Below are 16,782 nucleotides of genomic sequence, written 5' to 3'. Positions count from 1 at the left end.
GTCTGGTAGCAGAAATAAAAGCAGACCTTATCTGCAGTGAAGTCTCATTTAAGGTTATGTGCAGAGAGCACAATTGTAAGCAGAGTCATTCCTCAGGGCACTTCAGAAGGGGTGGCTTGTGGTATTCAGAGTATTTTCCACAAAATCCACGGAACTGTTTGGATGAGATGTGATTTCACATAAGAGATTCAGCAAAGATTTTAACTGTGGGGCCATGAGTTTTAGGGTGTTGGAGCAGCATGTGGTGTATAGCTGATGTTTGCTTTTTTCTCCTTTTTTGGGGGAGGCTTTTTTCCACTTCATGTACATTATTTTTGCAATGCAGCCTTCCCAAAACTGTTTTTCAGAATGGGATTTCTGCTGTGGAAACCAGGCTGTGAGCTGGCACACACAGGGGACTGTCCTGCTGGGGCACCTCCAACACAGGCTACCAAGTTCACAAGTCAAAACCTACACAGACTTTGAAGCATTAGCAGAGATATTTCCCTTACTTGGATGTCTCAAATTTGACCTGCTTTGCAACCTTTTTTCATTTTCCAATTGTGTGCAGTAACTTTAGTTTCATTTTATGTGAAGATCTTTATTGCTTTCTGTTCCAAAGCCTCATTGTTCTTCTTTGCTTCTATCTTAGAACAAACCAAGCAGCCTGTGGTGCTTGTAATGATTATGCTGCATATCTCTATGATTAAAGATGGTCTGTACAGAAGGAAATATTGAGTGAAGTCCTTTCTATGCCATCAGCCTGCTGGCCTGTGTTTATCTTCTGTCACAAAGTAAAACGAATATATCCTGGAATCTGGCTGCCTGTTTGTACAAGCATAAATAATTAACCTGAAATATCCAGGGGAAGGCCAGAGATGGCTGAAGGTGGTATTTGCCAGCCTGGTTCACTGTGACCTCTCCCCACCTTTCCTAAGGAAGATGTGGACGTACTGCTGGTTTGTCTTGTCTTATCTCCAGAATTAACTTGGATACTGAGTTGAAGGCCGTGCTTAGCTCAGATCATATCCACATGTAAAGGTCCTTAATTTGAGCATGGAGGCTCCTACCTTTAACTTGCAAAGTGTGAATGAATGCAGTCCCAGGTGCACATTTGCCTGCTGTTTTGCATTGGTACAGGCTGGGCCTATGGAATATTTTCATCACTTGCCTTATTTACTTTACTTTTCCCCCCAGGAAACCGCGTCCTTTGTACACTGTGCAGCTGGAAACCCTTGTAACATCTTAGCAGTGTGCAGTGGGATGGGGTGTGTTGGGAGTTGGACTCTGTGGTCCTTATGGGTCCCTTCCAAACTGAGACATTCTGGCTGTATGGGAATAAATCTGGTGCTGATGCAGAGTCAGGCTGTTTACTTGGGAATGTTTGAAATTATTCCTCTCCCAGACTGTTTTTCTGTGCCTCCCTGCAAAGTGCTGCTCTTGCTGCAGGATGTGTCTCAGGGTGAATTAGCAGCTTTCTGATGCAATTCTCAGCTGGGTTGTTCAGACACTGGTGCCACTCCGTGCTCTCCTCACTGCACCAGTCCTGCTCCTGCAGCACCTCCTGAACCACAGCAGATGATTCATTTCTGTTTGGAGGCAGGGTGGACAACCAGGGCCTGGCAGAGGAACCTCTCAGCTCACTCAAGTTACATCCCCAGGGTGAATGCTGACTTTGTCTAAGGCTCATCCTTTCTTCACCTCCTGCCAAATACGCTTTCACACTAGCACTTCACCCAGCTGGCTAATTTGGCCTTTGAAATTATCTCAATAATGTCAGGTACTTAAAAAAACATTCCCATCCCTTTATAAATATTATAATCTAGATGTAGAGACATTGTTTCGGTGTTGTTTGGGATCTGTTGTATTAAGAAAAGAAGTTTTTCAGAGCTGTGCAACAATCCTGAGCTGAACATAAACAAATCCTGTGTCAGGCTGAAACAAGTTGGTTGACTTTGAGGAGGCAGAATGTAAATACCCAAGTCAGGAGAATTAGTACCTTTTGTAGTGTTGCAACAAATGCAGGGAGATCACTCCTGCTGACAAGCCCAGAACTTTTCTTGTTTAACAGAAAGAAAAACTAAAAGAAAAAACAATTTGGAAAATGGGCAAAGAGGGGATTTGGGCAAGACCTGGGCAAAGAGCTAAGGGTTTGTCTCGTTCTCCTAAACCCTCTCTGAACTAGGGATAAAATTAATAACTTTTTAAGCCTTTGTAGGTAAAGCTACCCAAGTCCATGAATTTGGAGCTTGAAGTAGCAGCCATCAGGTTGGAGATGATGTGTTTGAGAAGGAAATGTGGCCCAGTCCCAGCTTTGCACAGCAGGGAGGGGCTGTCTGCTCTGCTGCTGGCATGGTTTCACATCCAAGTCTCCCGTTGCTGACCTTTGCCACCTGTTTTTTTACTGGAATTTAGAAATCTGTGGCTTTTAAGTGATACAGCTCTTGCAAATATTTTTTGCTCTAGTGGGTTTAACATGCAAATAGTGGAACAGAGCCAATGGTCCATCTCGGGCAGCCTGATTCTGGAGATTGCTCCATAAAGGTTTATTTCAGCTATTAGTTTTTGTGCCAATATTTTTCTTACAAGAAAGAGTAATAATTTTTGCAACCGAAAATTGAGGGTTTCACAGGCTGTGAGTGGAAAATTGGCAGCTGTGCTCATCTACTGTAGACTGAAAGGCTGGGGCAGAGGGAAAAGAGTTACATGAAAAATATAATTCTTCAATAATAGCTTTAGAAATTTACGCTGCTGTTTTGAAAGCACACCTGAAATATGGAATAAAGGTACTAATTATATGGACAAACCATATGCAGAAAGTTACAGATGTCATCCTTCTCCAGCTCAATGAATTATTCTTAAAACTGGGGATGGCAAAGTCGAGTTGATTCTAAAAATCTCACAGAATTCTTTTTGGCTGGTACTAGCATGCTAAAGTTCTTACTTTACTTTAGTACTTAGTCTCTCTTGAGTAGTTTTTCCTCTGAAGCACTCTCAACAGGAAAAGGAAATTAAAGGTTGCTCTGTCGTGCTTCCACGGGCAGCGGATGGTGATTCTCTAACCCTGTGTTGTTTCAAATTGAATTGCCAGAGTCTGGCACACTTCTCTTTTTGGTCAGTTGTTTAAAAAAAAATGCAAGAGAAGCCTTCTCTGATTATAGTTTACCAGTGTAAGAAATAAGTAATTTTTAATCCCTTCTAAAAATACTTTCCAGGTGTGGCTGCTTTAATTATTACTAAGAAGGAGGATTTGTGTATTTTTTTCCATGAGCTTCTGGTTTAAATAGTGGATTTCTTTGGTCTGTTTGCTTGACATGTGAGGTGAGGCAGTTTTTTCTCTGCTGCCTGTGTTACGTAGGGAATGTCTCTCTGGAGCTGAGAGGTGCAATTCTAGTAGAAGTATATAAAAATAAATAAATAAAGTATTTGTTCCTTTGCACCTTCCCTTTCCCCAGTGTAGAATTACAGTGAGACTGAGGGTAATTCAGGAAGAAGGGGAGATGGAGATGAGAAGGGGAAATGGTCCATACCTGGGGAATTGCCCATTGATTATCTTCCGAGCCTTCATTCTCATGCTGAAAGATTTCTTTTTTTCCCACTGGGGAAAGAGACTCCCTCAGCAGTAATTAGGTCTTTTATAGTTACCTTCCTTTCTTGGATCTTAGTTTGAGATAAGTTGAGCTCCAATATTTTCCTCTTTGGCTCTGGAGTTGTTTTTCCTGGCCTGTTAGAAGAGTTTAATGGATACTAAACAACTTGGATTGCTGAGATCCTACTGAGCAGTCCTTATGGAAAAGCAAAATTAGACTTGTAGCTGGTAATAGACCTGGTAGAAATGGAGATTGATGTGAGTTTCCTGATGTAATTTTTTCTTAAACTGCTGTGCTGGTGAGCAGAATTGGAGAGAGGGAAATGATGTCTCATTTGTGGCCCTTTCAAAGGAAAACATCTTGATGCAGTTGTTTTTTTTTCCAGTATATTTATTTTTCTCCTCAGTAAGGCCCTGCCATACTTCTCCCCAAACCTTTGTGTATTTACAGATTGCTTCTGCTGTTGCAGAATCCCTGCCATGCTTTGTTTCACCGTGTACCCACACTTTGTGTGCAAGGAGCAGGAGGTTGCACTGCATTTGATGGCACTTAGTGAAGAGGTCTCTTCCAGAAATCCCAGAACTGTTCTTTGTTCAGAAAATGTTTAGCCCTTGTTCTAAAATGGATGGATTCTAAAACAACAACAAAAATCTGATTTAGTATTTGTGTAAACATGCAGTGAAGAAAATGATGAGGTTTTAATGCAAAGGGATGTTCATTAAATCTTCTCTGTGTTGTAACAATAGAATTAAAGCAGCAAATATAAAGCCAAATTTATATGTAAATATTCCAATCCCAGATAAAGAAAACAATGCTTGCATTTAATATTTAGATTTTTTTTATGAATTATGATCAGGTATTATTTTAGCTGATTTGATTTCCAGAAAGCTTTTTTTTATGGTTTTAAGATTTCTTTATCTGCTTTTTTGTTTTGCAGTATTATGTGCCAAGAATCTCGCAAAGAAAGATTTCTTCAGTAAGTATGTCCTAATTGTGTGACTTTCTGCTCTGGATTAATCAGATTTATTTGGAGATGGTGCATTACTGTGGAGGCTCATCTGTGTGTGTCATATGCACAGCTGTACTACAGGAGTACACGTTACTCTGGGCTGTAGATTGTGTGCACTTCAGGGTTGGTAGCACTCAGGGCTCACAAATTCCAGTGGAAGTCTGACTGATGGAACCACAGACAGGCTGCTGCTCACAGCTCTGTGCTGGGGGTACCAGGAGCATCCTCAAACACAGGATTTGCTAAAATTCTTTCAGGATAATGGCAACTGTCCTTTCTTGAGCGGGGAGCTTCTAGTGGCGTTGTCTTGGAAGCAGCAAAACAAAGGACTGTGTCTAACAGCCACTTTTCCTTTCCACAGGACTTCCTGACCCATTTGCTAAAATAGTTGTGGATGGGTCAGGTCAGTGCCATTCCACTGACACTGTGAAGAACACGTTGGACCCCAAGTGGAACCAGCATTATGATCTGTGAGTTGGTTCTAAGGTCATAACTAAACAGTCCCCCAGAGATTTGTCTAGGGAATAAATAGTGCAGGGTTGGCACTGCAACTTCATTTTGTGTAAGCAACAAGAGTCACATTTCATAGAATCTCAGAATGATTTGCTTGGAAGGGACCCAAAAGATCATCCAGTTCCACCCCTGCCATGGGCAGGGACACCTTCCACTAGATCAGGTTGCTCCCAGCCCGGCCTTGGACTCTTCCAGGGATGGGGCAGCCACAGCTTCTCTGGACAACCAACCTGTGCCAGGGCCTCAGCACCCTCGCAGGGAAGAATTTCTTTCCAATATCCCATCGACCTCTGCCCTCCCAGGGACTGATTTTTTTCCAAGAAGAAAATCCTTATTGATAAAGGAGTGGTACTTTGCTTTTAGGTGTTTGAATTTGGAGATATTTGTGTGGCAGGTACACAGCACAAAGGCTTAGTGAGCTCTCCTGGAGCAGTGCCATCCGATTTTTACAGAAAATTGTCCTTGTTGGAATGATTTATTTTCTTCAAATTATTAGAACCATAAATTCTGCAGTTTTGTACGTTAATCGACTTGTTGTTTAGCTTTTAATGAGGCTAGCTGTAGTTAAATTCATGCTGCAGCAATATCAATTTCCCATGCTGTGTGAAATCACTATGCAGTAATTCATTAATAACAGCATTTTGGGCATAAACACTTGTGTACTTCTAATAAAGAGGCATGACCGATGTACTAAAATGTGTCAGAATTTGTACCAATTACAGCATCAGTTCTGTGGAGTAAAAAGAGGTTATTATTTCTAAAATTACTCTTTTAATATGTATCTTTCTAGATATGTTGGGAAAACAGATTCCATAACCATCAGTGTATGGAACCATAAAAAAATCCATAAGAAACAGGGAGCTGGCTTCCTGGGGTGTGTCCGACTCCTCTCCAATGCCATCAGCAGGCTAAAAGATACTGGATGTAAGAGCAATTCCTCCCTGGTGTGACCAAGAACCCTCCATACCTTGTACTGAGTAGTGAATGTTCCCACCCAGCCCTTCCCAGCGTTGATTTTTCCACTTCTCCTTTGCAGACCAGCGTTTGGATCTATGCAAACTCAACCCCACAGACACCGATGCTGTCCGAGGCCAAATAGTGGGTAAGAATGATCCCAGCTAAATTCCATCTGTTTGGTAAATATCCATAGGGAAAAACTCCTCTAGTCACTGCTTCTGTGCCTGTTCTGTGCTGTTTTTTCTTATGTTACTGGGATTAAATTACATAACCTGAAAATTTTCATTACACTCCTATGCAGGAGTTTGTTTCCTCTCAGTTGATGATGGGAAACAGCATTAAAAACAGGGAATGCATCTGGGAAGGCTTCTGCTGCATCTCTGGAAGGGTGAATGTCACTGGGAAATGATGCATTTGGGCAAGGTGACAGGCAGAGGGAATCTTCAGTGTTAAAAAAGGATCTGGAGGAGTTAAAAGACATTTTACAAGTTGCTGGTTTGATACCTTTGACTCATGCAAGCCATTTCCAAATTTCAACAAGGCCGTGTTCATTTTACAGCAAATTTACCCCACGTTTTACTGCCCCCAACCAACCCCAGCTTTTCAGCTGATATATAAATATATTTGGCAGACTCCAAATTCTCACCCTAAGATGACATCTAGTGGTGAGCAGTTTTTTTCCAGTTTCCCTTTCTAGATCCTCATGAAACCCAGATGTAGAACTTGACATGTTTGATACTTACAGAAATAAAGTCAAGTTTTGAGGGGATGTCCCTCTGGTTTTTCTTCTGCTTTTTAAAAAATCAGTAATGCTTTAAAAAAGCATTTTTTAAAATTAGTAATGCTTTTTTTAAGAGAATGGAGAGAATTTTGGTACATGATGTGCTCTTGTGCATAGGATAGAGCTTTCCTTAATATTTTTCCCTGTATAAATGTGGATTTTTTTTGCTTTTTGCTGTTTTTAAGAATGCAGTTTTTCTTTTATTGACCTAAGTTTGTGTTTTCTTCTTTCAGTGAGTTTACAAACACGGGACAGAATAGGCACAGGAGGTTCTGTAGTAGACTGCAGAGGGCTTTTGGAGAATGAAGGGTAAGGATTGTTTTCTTTACACTTAATTAGAAAAATGGTCTGTGTGTGGAAAGACTGTAACTAACATTAGAAACTTAAGTATCAGTGTAACTACTACATTTTCTGGGAATGTGTATCAGGCAGCAAGGTTATTAGGCCAAACTCAGTAAGGCTTGATTTTATTTTGTTACCAGTGCAGAGAAATTGAGCTATAAAAGCATTAAGAAAATGGCACCTCTTGGGTTAAAAGCTGCAGTACTTGTAGTTGTGGGGAGAGAGAAACAGTTATTTCTGCATTCACTTCTGTTGTGATGGAAACTCCTGAAGTTTCCCCATTTTCAGAACGGTTTATGAAGACTCGGGGCCGGGGAGGCCGCTGAGCTGCTTCATGGAGGAGCCGGCGCCGTACACGGACACGACGGGAGCGGCCGGAGGGGGCGGCTGCCGCTTCCTCGAGTCCCCCAGCCAGGAGCAGAGGCTGCAGGCCCAGCGCCTCCGCACCCCCGAGCTCAGAGCTCACGTCCAGACACCTCAGAACAGGCCCCACGGCCACCAGTCACCCGAGCTGCCTGAGGGCTACGGTGAGTGCCCCACACAAGGGTTTCCTTCGTGGAGGAGCATCGGGGGTAGGGCAGTCGGGATGGATGGAGACGAGAAATCTCTGCAGCCAGGTCTGCAATTTGGGGTTTATTGCAAAGGCTCTGGGTGCAGGGCCCTGCTGGGAGCTGCCAGCCACAGCTCAGAGCAGGCCCAAGAAAAAAGAGGGGTAGAGAGGATGAGAGGGTAAGAGAGTAAGAGGGTAAGAGCGTAAAGGAGTAAAAAAAGTAAGAGCGTAAAAGGGTAAGAGAGAGAGGTTCCCATTCCAATACAATAAATCTTCTTCTGTGTTGAATATTCTAATTCTCACTAACCAATCTAGTACAAGATACAAATCCTATAGCATTTACATACAGCCTATAAGAATCATTACATTACCATACTGTGTTACCTTTTAAACCCTAAAAATTCCTCTTTGGGCCCCTTCTGCCAAGCTGTAGGGTCTGCTCTGACCCTTGGAGCTGTCTGCAAGCAGAGGGTGTTGTTCCATCAAAAGGGGATCATCTTCAGTCTGGCCATTGTTTCCCAGTTGTTCAGTAACTAAAGTATCTCAAAGCTTGCTTTCATTTCAATCTCACTTATAGTTTCTATATTCCCAAAATCTTTTGCCAGACAATCATATTTATAAGGCTTTCCTGTTTCATCTTCCCCCACACCTTTATCCAAAAAGTTACAAAAATTTTCTTCCCTTTCGATGCATCGAGGGGTTTTGCCTGTTGGAACAAGCAGCGTCCACGTGCATCTCATTCTGCCTTTTGGAAAAGGAACTAAATGCAGATGGGAGTTTGAGATTGGCTAATTAGCAGTTGGCTACGCCAGGATACACTGAGGGGTTGATGGTAAATTAAACATGAGGTTGTGGTATGATGCTGTTACAGAAAATTCACTGCTAATCTTGGCTGTGTATCTAGGGAGAACGAATGGAAAGAGCTCTTTAAACTAGAGCAGTAATGCTATTTTTTCCTTCCCCCTTGGCATGTTGTGTAGGTTTGAGCCCACATTTGAGAAAAGATCAGGAAAATATATAAAAGCAACAAAGAAACCAATAGTACAGAAGATTAGTGAGGATGGGATTAAGGAGAATTTAAACCTCAGAAAAGAGCATACCAAATCTAGGAGTAGAGAAATCTAGTTTGGGGGTTTGAATTATCTTAAAATCTAACACTAAAAATACAAACTAAAACATGCTGGTGCATGGATCTGTGAGTTTCAAAAGATTGTTCAAATGTGTAGTCAGAGTAAATTTGTCAAGGACAAAACAGTCCATGCTGCAAGAGATCAGTGTGATGGCTCCAGTACTTTCTCTTAGGAGGAAAATATTCTAATGTCTTTAAACTATTTAATTTTAGGGTTTTTTTAAGAATTGTAATTTAGAATAATCTTCCTTCCATTTTTACAGAGCAGAGAACAACGGTACAGGGACAGGTTTATTTTTTGCACACACAGACTGGAGTGAGCACATGGCATGACCCAAGGATACCAAGGTATGGATTTATAGTTAAAAGTCAGGAGGGTTTGGTGTGTATTTGTGTGGCAGGATGCTGGATTTATAAGAGTAAAAATCTATTAAATGGCCTTTCTGAATTTAAAGGGAGAGCTCCCAGCAGAGGAATTGTTTGGGATGTTTCTAGTTACCTTTCACCAAACATTAAGGATTACTCTTTTTGAGAGAAAGAATTATTTACTTGAGAATCATGTAAAACAAAAAGCAAAAAAAAATGTGAACCCCTCAGGAATTCTCATTTGACAAATTCTTCCTAAAATGTTGATGTGGCTGTTTTTGGTGAAGCTGCAAATTTCTGAATCTTACCTACAATTTTTTTCTGTGTGAAAACAGTTTGGACTGCAAATTGGAGAAAATACTAACTTCTTTTTTAAAATAATTGTTTCTTGAAAATTCAGCTTGTAATTTTTGTTTTATTAGTACTCACTTGTGTACAACTGAAGGAGAGATTACTTGTTATCTTTAAACTTGAAATGGTTTGAGGTTTTTATGCTTTAGGCCAGTAATTTGCAGCTAGAAAATTTGAATCCTTCACATGATTAATTTAGTAAAGCCTCTTTAAACCTTAACCTGCAGTTAATCCAGGTCTTTGTGAGTGAGGTCTGGTGCTCTTCCTGAGTAGCTCTGAATCTGGGCTGTTTCATGGGCCACCTGCACACCAGATTCAAGAGTGAAGTTTGTAACTCTCAGCTGCTGCACTGCCTGGATAATAGAGGAATGTGGTACAGGATATTAGAAAAATGATACAAAGTAGTGCAGGCAAAAGTGGTGATAAAAGCTCAGTGTGTATGGAAGGAAATGAAAAACTAAGCTGAGAGAGAGAGAGAAAATAGCTGATTTTAGATTAGCTGGTATTGGTGGAAGAAGAAATGACAGTCATTTGTGTCAGTCATGTCAGGCTTGTGTGCCCAAAGCCTTGTGTCTTGTTCCTGTGCTGCTGGTCACCCTAATGGAAGGTGCTGCTGCTCCTCTCCCCCAGTCCTTGAGCCAGGGTTTCAGGAGCAGCAGTGGAAGTGGACACAGCAGTGTCTTGTGAGGCACAGGTCACACCTATTCTAGTTAAAGGTGACTTTTGTGCTACCAGCTTGTGGTGCAAGAACCTAACCTTGGCATGGGGCAGAGCTGTAGGTTAAAACTTGCTGTAATCAGATCTCTGCAGGACTTGGAGGTGCACAGCTGATCTCAGCAAATGGTCCCAGCCATAATCTCCTTTAAGGAGCCTAACAAGGGTTTGTCTGTCTGCCTGTGTGTCCCCTTGGCTTATGCTCACTGTGACACTAAGGCACCTTCAGTCTACAAAGCATTCCTACCTTTCTAAAGCCTCTCAGTTAACTCGTTTATACAAATATTGCATGGGTAGATTTAGGTGAGGAATTGCACAGAGTGGTGTCTTCAACCCTGGATCCCTGCCAGCTGTCTAAAGAATACTTTACTTAACAATAGGTTTTCTGCCTAAAAATAATCTTCATGTTTCCTTCCTTCCTTTTCTTGCCACTCTTGGTGTTTTCCTCAGTTAGTTGGCTGTAGCCTTAGGTATTTTCAATCTTTTTAGATATAAATACATTTCATGTATTGAATTCAGACACTGCCTGGAAGTGAGTGACTGCCTTTAGCAGCACTTAGAGCGATCCCTGAAATTTATCCAGGATGATGGAGGGGAGTGAATGTGTTAAAACACTTACTCTCAGTGGTTTTTCAGTTAAATAGTCAGGATTCTAACCTTAACCTAATTAAAGAGGTGATTTGAATTTTTTAAGTGATCTTGGTATTTGGTTGCTTCACTTCAAATGTGCATTAACATCTTGTTTGTTTTTCACTTTAGAGACCTTAACAGTGTGAATTGTGATGAACTGGGACCCTTGCCTCCAGGCTGGGAAGTCAGAAGTACAGTTTCAGGAAGAATATATTTTGTAGATCATAACAACAGAACCACACAATTCACAGATCCACGACTACATCACATCATGAAGTAAGAGCTTTGCCTGATAAATAATTCCTGCCAGGTCTAGGAGTCATGAGGGGCTGAAACCCTGAATGGTAATTGAGAAACAGATGTAGCCAGTGCTGTAGTCAGGGTCCAAGCACTGGTTCTCAGTCCTGTTTTTATCTAAATTTTTTGCTGAGACTATTTAGAAGGGTTTTTACTCTGCTCTGCACAGTTCTGGAATTGCTGGGGTGTGGGGTGGAGAGTCTGCCAGGGATTCCCCAGCAGCTCATGTCTGTCTGGATGAGCAGTTCTAGCTCTGTGCTGTCTGTTCTTGATCTGGACTAACTTCATGCTCCCTTGAGCTCCGGACAATGGGAATATAAAACCAGTTGGAGTCTGGTCAATGGATGCTGTGCACAGCCAGTTGGGGTTTAGCAGGATTTGGTAAGCTCAAGTTCTGCATCATGGAAAGGCAGCTGGACTGTTGTGGAACTGACCCTTGAAGCAGCCTGGCAGTGCTGCTTGTGCCCAGGGCCCGACTTTTGCCTGTGCTTGAAGCCAGCCAGGGAATCTCTGCATCTAAAAAATAATTGCTCTACAACCCAAATAAAGCATTGATGGATAAGGATAGTTGAGTGTATGAAGCTGCAACTATGTGGGACAAGCGTTTCTTTCTCTCTTAAAAACCATAGATGCAGTATTTTTACTGTGTCAGGATCCCCAGCCTCATTCTGCTTGAAGCTGGAATAAAATCAGTTGCAGTTGTTAAACAGTTCCCTTTATAAAGCTGTTAGTTCCATTAGAGATCTCTTTCTGTGTTGCACTCCTGAAAGTTCTCTCTATGTGGGAGAAATACACACAAACTTTAATTACTGCTCAGTCAGCAATCAGTGATCATGCTCCAGAGCCTTCCACAGTGCTTTGCCATATAAAAACAGCTCAAAAATGTGAAACTCTTTAAGTGTCTGTGTTCCTTACATCCCTGAATTTAATGTAAAGATGGTACAGAAGGATCCAGCTGAATACACATTTCACTCCATGTTTCTCTTAGAGAAGCTTAATCTTTTCTTCCGCCATTGTTTTACATATTCCTTATTGCTGTGTGCCCAGACTAAATATTGTCCTTTTTTTCTCCAAGCCATCAATGCCAGCTAAAAGAGCCCAGCCAGCAGCCTCTACCAGCTCCAAATGAGGGGTCACTGGAAGAGGGTGAGGAGTTGCCTGCACAGAGATATGAAAGAGACTTGGTACAAAAGTTGAAAGTTCTTAGACATGAACTCTCTCTTCAGCAACCTCAGGCTGGTCACTGTCGCATTGAAGTATCCAGAGAGGAAATATTTGAGGTATTTGATTGATTTTTTTTACTGTTAACAGCAACTTTTGTCACTGAAGAGTTAAGTAAAACTGATCACTGATTATAACAACTTTGCTTCACAAGCACCCACCACATTACACAGTTGTCATTGAAATTTGCTTCAGGTTAGCACTGAGAGTCATGTTTTCTGTAGTTCAGTAGCAATCTGCGTATTACAGAAATGCAGAGATCTTAATTATGGTAGTAGAGAAATTTTAATAGACTTAATTATAGGAAATAAAATAGCTAATTGTACAAATGCACATACAGGAATCCTATCGTCAGATAATGAAGATGAGGCCAAAGGACTTGAAAAAGAGGCTTATGGTGAAATTCCGAGGAGAGGAGGGCCTGGACTATGGAGGAGTAGCAAGGTGAGATTTTGGGGCTTCTCTGACACCTCCTAACTGTAAAGTTGCCCTTTAAGTGTGCTATGGTTGCTACCATCCTCTTTCAAGTTACCTGTTAATGTCATATGTTAATTATTTGTGGTGTAGTTTATAGACAGTGGCTGTAGCATCACTCTGTATGGTAGGTTGGAAAGTGGAAGCTTGTGATTTAACAGTTGTCCCACTGATCAGCTCAAATTGTGAGGTCTCTCAGGGAGTGTATAGACCCTGAAGTCAGATCCAGATCACAGGAATGGTTTTGTTAAACACACCTCTCTGATTTCCCACAAATGGATTGCAGGAGGGTTCCTTTTTGTTATGTCTCAGCTGCATTCAGGAGAGCTCTCTGATCTGTTGGAGCAGGAGTGGAGATGAAGTAATCCTAAACAAAAGCTAAAATTTCAGCGAGGACTTGTCTCCCTCTTAAAAATGACAATAACTCCCTGCAGATCACCTCAGATCTGAAATTCAAGAGCTGATTTAGCATCACTGAAAAAACGCTCACCTGCTGGCTCAGAGTTGTGTAAATTGACAGAGAAATTTCTCAAATCCACAAAAGCTGCCCACATAGGTGTCTTTCAGTGATCAATCCCTGGACAAAGGAAAGAAGCTGGAACATTCTGAGCTGCCTTACCCGAGGCAACCTTGGGTGTCTCCACTGTTGACATCCTGTTACCCTGATGCCTTTCATAATTGCCCATTAGTTGCAACAGACTCTTCCAGATCAGTACAGCTCCACTTCTAAGCATTACAATTGATAGTTCTCTCTGAATATTTTGGACCTGGGAAGGGTGTCCAAATTTAACAACAAAGGAGTATTTGTCATGGTGGCTTGGGAGGTCAAAAATAGCTTTAGTTCTGCTCCTGTCCTTGTGTGTTAGCGAGGTGAGAGAATTTACCCAACCCCTCCTTTTAATGCACTTGGTCTCTGTCCCTTCTGGCCTCTGCTGAAAGCAGTCACCAAGCTGACAGAAAAACAGCTTTTCTAAAGATCCTCAGCAATTGAGCTGATCCTAATAAACAGATTTTTTAAATATTTCCTTATACTGTACAGGTTGCAGAGAAGCAGATCTCATGGGCTCCAAATAGCTGAACTCTGTACAAAGGCAGGATTTTTTTGGAAGTGTGGCCTGTTCAGACTCAATTAGTTGATGGCATTGTCTAACAGCTTGCTGTAGCTTCTTTAATTGATGTTAATCCCTTCAATGCTTCTAAACTAAACCAAGTCTGCCCTGAGTGGGGTTGGACGTTGTGGGGTTTTAATCACACCCTTCTGATCTACAAATGGAGGGCACCAAAAGAGAATCTGATTTTGAAATAAGCATTCCATGACTGATCAATCACAATAATTGTGTTGTCTAAAACTTAAGTGCAAGTTGCACTCTTCTAAATTTGTTGGTTTTTTTTTCTTGACAGAGAGTGGTTGTATTTGCTGTGCCATGAAATGTTGAATCCCTACTATGGACTCTTCCAGTACTCCACAGATAATATTTACATGCTGCAAATCAATCCAGACTCTTCTATCAATCCTGTAAGTACGAATTTCTCAGCAATATTCCTACTTTAGGAGGTGTCCTCTGCAGTTTCTTACAGCTGTTCTTTCACAAGAAGTGTCTAAACTGCAGGGTAAATTGGAATAAGAAGGTGTTAATGTCTTATATTTATACAGTAAGAAGCAGAGGGGTTTTGTTCAGAAATGAAAAGCATGACAGCCTTTGATAAATACCTGATTTCTGTGAGACTCCTCAGTACTGATTGGTTTGCACAGTGACTCTGAGAAGACAAAACAGATGAAATTAATTTTCACTGTGAGCACAGCTGGTTGTGCACACAGCATTGCATTCCCAGCAGTGCCACCCCATGACTTTTAGGGATGTATCCCTTGCTTGCCCTTTCTCACTACTCTCCTGTGCTTGCTTTTTCTCTTACTGGAGGATTTGTATTGATGCAGACCCTAAAAGGAGCAGCAGTTCTGTATTAGTAGAGGGAATTCTTCCTGACATGACATTTCCTGACATTTGCACTGGAAGATGAGGGAGGTGGATTGGAAGAATGTTAACCATAGGTCTTACACCCCAGCTTTCAAAAGTTAGTTTCAAAGGAACATGAAAGAGATGAAGGAAACAAGCACACTGCTTCCTCAAGACTAGATACATTTGGATGGCTAAATAAAGAATAAACTAATTTGTTTGGAATCTTCATCTTCTTGGATTCTGGAGGTTTCACAGGGATTTTCTTTTTCCAAGTTTTTCCCTTTGAGAGGTCTAGAGACTTGAATCCAATTTATTAATCAGGTAATGCACAGAGAGACTCGTTCAAGGTTTTTAATCACTAAATGCTTTGGTTTTGGTTATGTTGTGAGGAAAAGTGGTGGCTGCTCTTGCCAGAGGGCTGCAGGTAACTCACACAGAACAAACCACCGAGGGTGCCACAAGATGTCAGTGTCTTCCCAAGGCTGATTCTCCTCTCTCCCTGCAGGACCATTTGTCTTATTTCCATTTTGTTGGTCGGATAATGGGTTTGGCTGTGTTCCATGGACACTATATCAACGGGGGGTTCACAGTTCCCTTTTACAAGCAGCTGCTGGGGAAGCCCATCCAGCTCTCCGACCTGGAATCTGTTGACCCAGAATTACACAAAAGTTTAGTCTGGATCTTGTAAGTACTGAATTTAGCAATGTCTCACTGTACAGAAAATGGGGTAGAGTTTGTTGGCAATAGTGAGGTGCTTTAGACAAAGAGTTTGCAAAAATCTTTTTATGGTGGCTGTCTGTACAAAGTCATTAAACTGTTCTTAATATATCAGAGGTACTTGAGGGAAAGTTCTCATTGCAAACTCTCCTTGCAATAAAGTAGATGCTAAATCATTAAAGGTGGCATGAGTATGGTAGAATATCACTATCAAAATCCAAATTCAGGACAGAGGTCTGAGGGAAAGTACAGCCTTCTTCAAAAGAAAGCCAACTCTGATCAAAATTAAAATAAATAGAAGTAATTTGGGCTTCTGTATGCTTACAGGACAAGATCCAGCATTCAGTGTAGCTTTGGGAATCTTTGGAACTGCTTTGCATTATCTTAATTTCTTTTCCTAAAAGCTGTTTTGAATTTTATATTTAAAGAAGTTACTGATGATGAAGTTCTCTACGTATGATCTCTTCTGTGCTTCAGATATGTGACAGCAGAACAGATTCTTGCTGGGTGTATATCTATAGATGTGTGTGTGTATTTCTGTAGATAGGGTTTTATCCAGTATCCTGAGTCCTGTTAGAATTAGATGAATATCCCATATCTGGTCAGGCTCTTCAACATGCACTAAACCATACAGAAATTGGTGATGGTGGCAATATTCCTGTGGTGTGTGAAATGCAGGTGATAACTGGGATTTAGCCTGAGGACTCCCTAGGTGCTCAAATAACTGTCAGCATCACCACTGAGAGTTAGCAAAATGCCAGAAATGCTGAGTTTACCCTCTGTGCATTGGCAGAGAGAACGATATCACACCAGTCCTGGACCACACGTTCTGTGTGGAGCACAACGCCTTCGGGAGGATTTTACAGCATGAACTCAAACCAAATGGCAGGAATATTCCAGTGACAGAAGAGAACAAGAAGGAATATGTCAGGTATTGCCAACAGAAATATGTCCTGCAAATGGAGTGGGAAGAGGGTAGTAAACAGAATTTTTGTATACAGTGAAACAAGGGAAGTAAGTATTTTGGGTGGGAACTCCTGAGTCATAAATGGCACGAGTGTTTTCACTGGAAGACCTGGGAAGATGCAGTTCTGAATGGTATTTTGGTTTTTCTGCTGATGGTGCAATAATTATTTGTTGATGGAAAAAGGAATGGATAAGCACTTCTTTCATAATACAAAATGTGTGTAAAAACAAGGTCCTC

The 16,782-nt window shown here is 41.4% G+C and overlaps 1 protein-coding gene across 4 annotated transcripts in view; it reads left to right on the top strand.

The window, feature by feature from the left end:
• Positions 1–16,782, top strand: part of SMURF1 (SMAD specific E3 ubiquitin protein ligase 1) — a 45,792-nt gene that overhangs the window by 21,387 nt on the left and 7,623 nt on the right. For 2 of the 4 annotated variants that reach the window (XM_066560607.1, XM_066560606.1), the window contains exons 2-14: positions 4,507–4,545; positions 4,940–5,048; positions 5,882–6,015; positions 6,128–6,193; positions 7,063–7,138; positions 7,460–7,698; positions 9,114–9,198; positions 11,041–11,187; positions 12,284–12,488; positions 12,770–12,873; positions 14,305–14,419; positions 15,367–15,545; positions 16,372–16,509. In XM_066560607.1, the coding sequence (XP_066416704.1) occupies positions 4,507–4,545; positions 4,940–5,048; positions 5,882–6,015; positions 6,128–6,193; positions 7,063–7,138; positions 7,460–7,698; positions 9,114–9,198; positions 11,041–11,187; positions 12,284–12,488; positions 12,770–12,873; positions 14,305–14,419; positions 15,367–15,545; positions 16,372–16,509 (1,636 nt within the window). Of the gene's footprint in view, positions 1–4,506; positions 4,546–4,939; positions 5,049–5,881; positions 6,016–6,127; positions 6,194–7,062; positions 7,139–7,444; positions 7,699–9,113; positions 9,199–11,040; positions 11,188–12,283; positions 12,489–12,769; positions 12,874–14,304; positions 14,420–15,366; positions 15,546–16,371; positions 16,510–16,782 lie in introns of all 4 variants that reach the window. The other 2 variants (XM_066560605.1, XM_066560604.1) reach the window with 1 other exon arrangement.

Source organism: Molothrus aeneus, chromosome 16 (genome assembly GCF_037042795.1).
Source record: "Molothrus aeneus isolate 106 chromosome 16, BPBGC_Maene_1.0, whole genome shotgun sequence".
Lineage (NCBI taxonomy): Eukaryota > Metazoa > Chordata > Aves > Passeriformes > Icteridae > Molothrus > Molothrus aeneus.
This window is presented reverse-complemented; position numbering and strand designations above follow the sequence as displayed.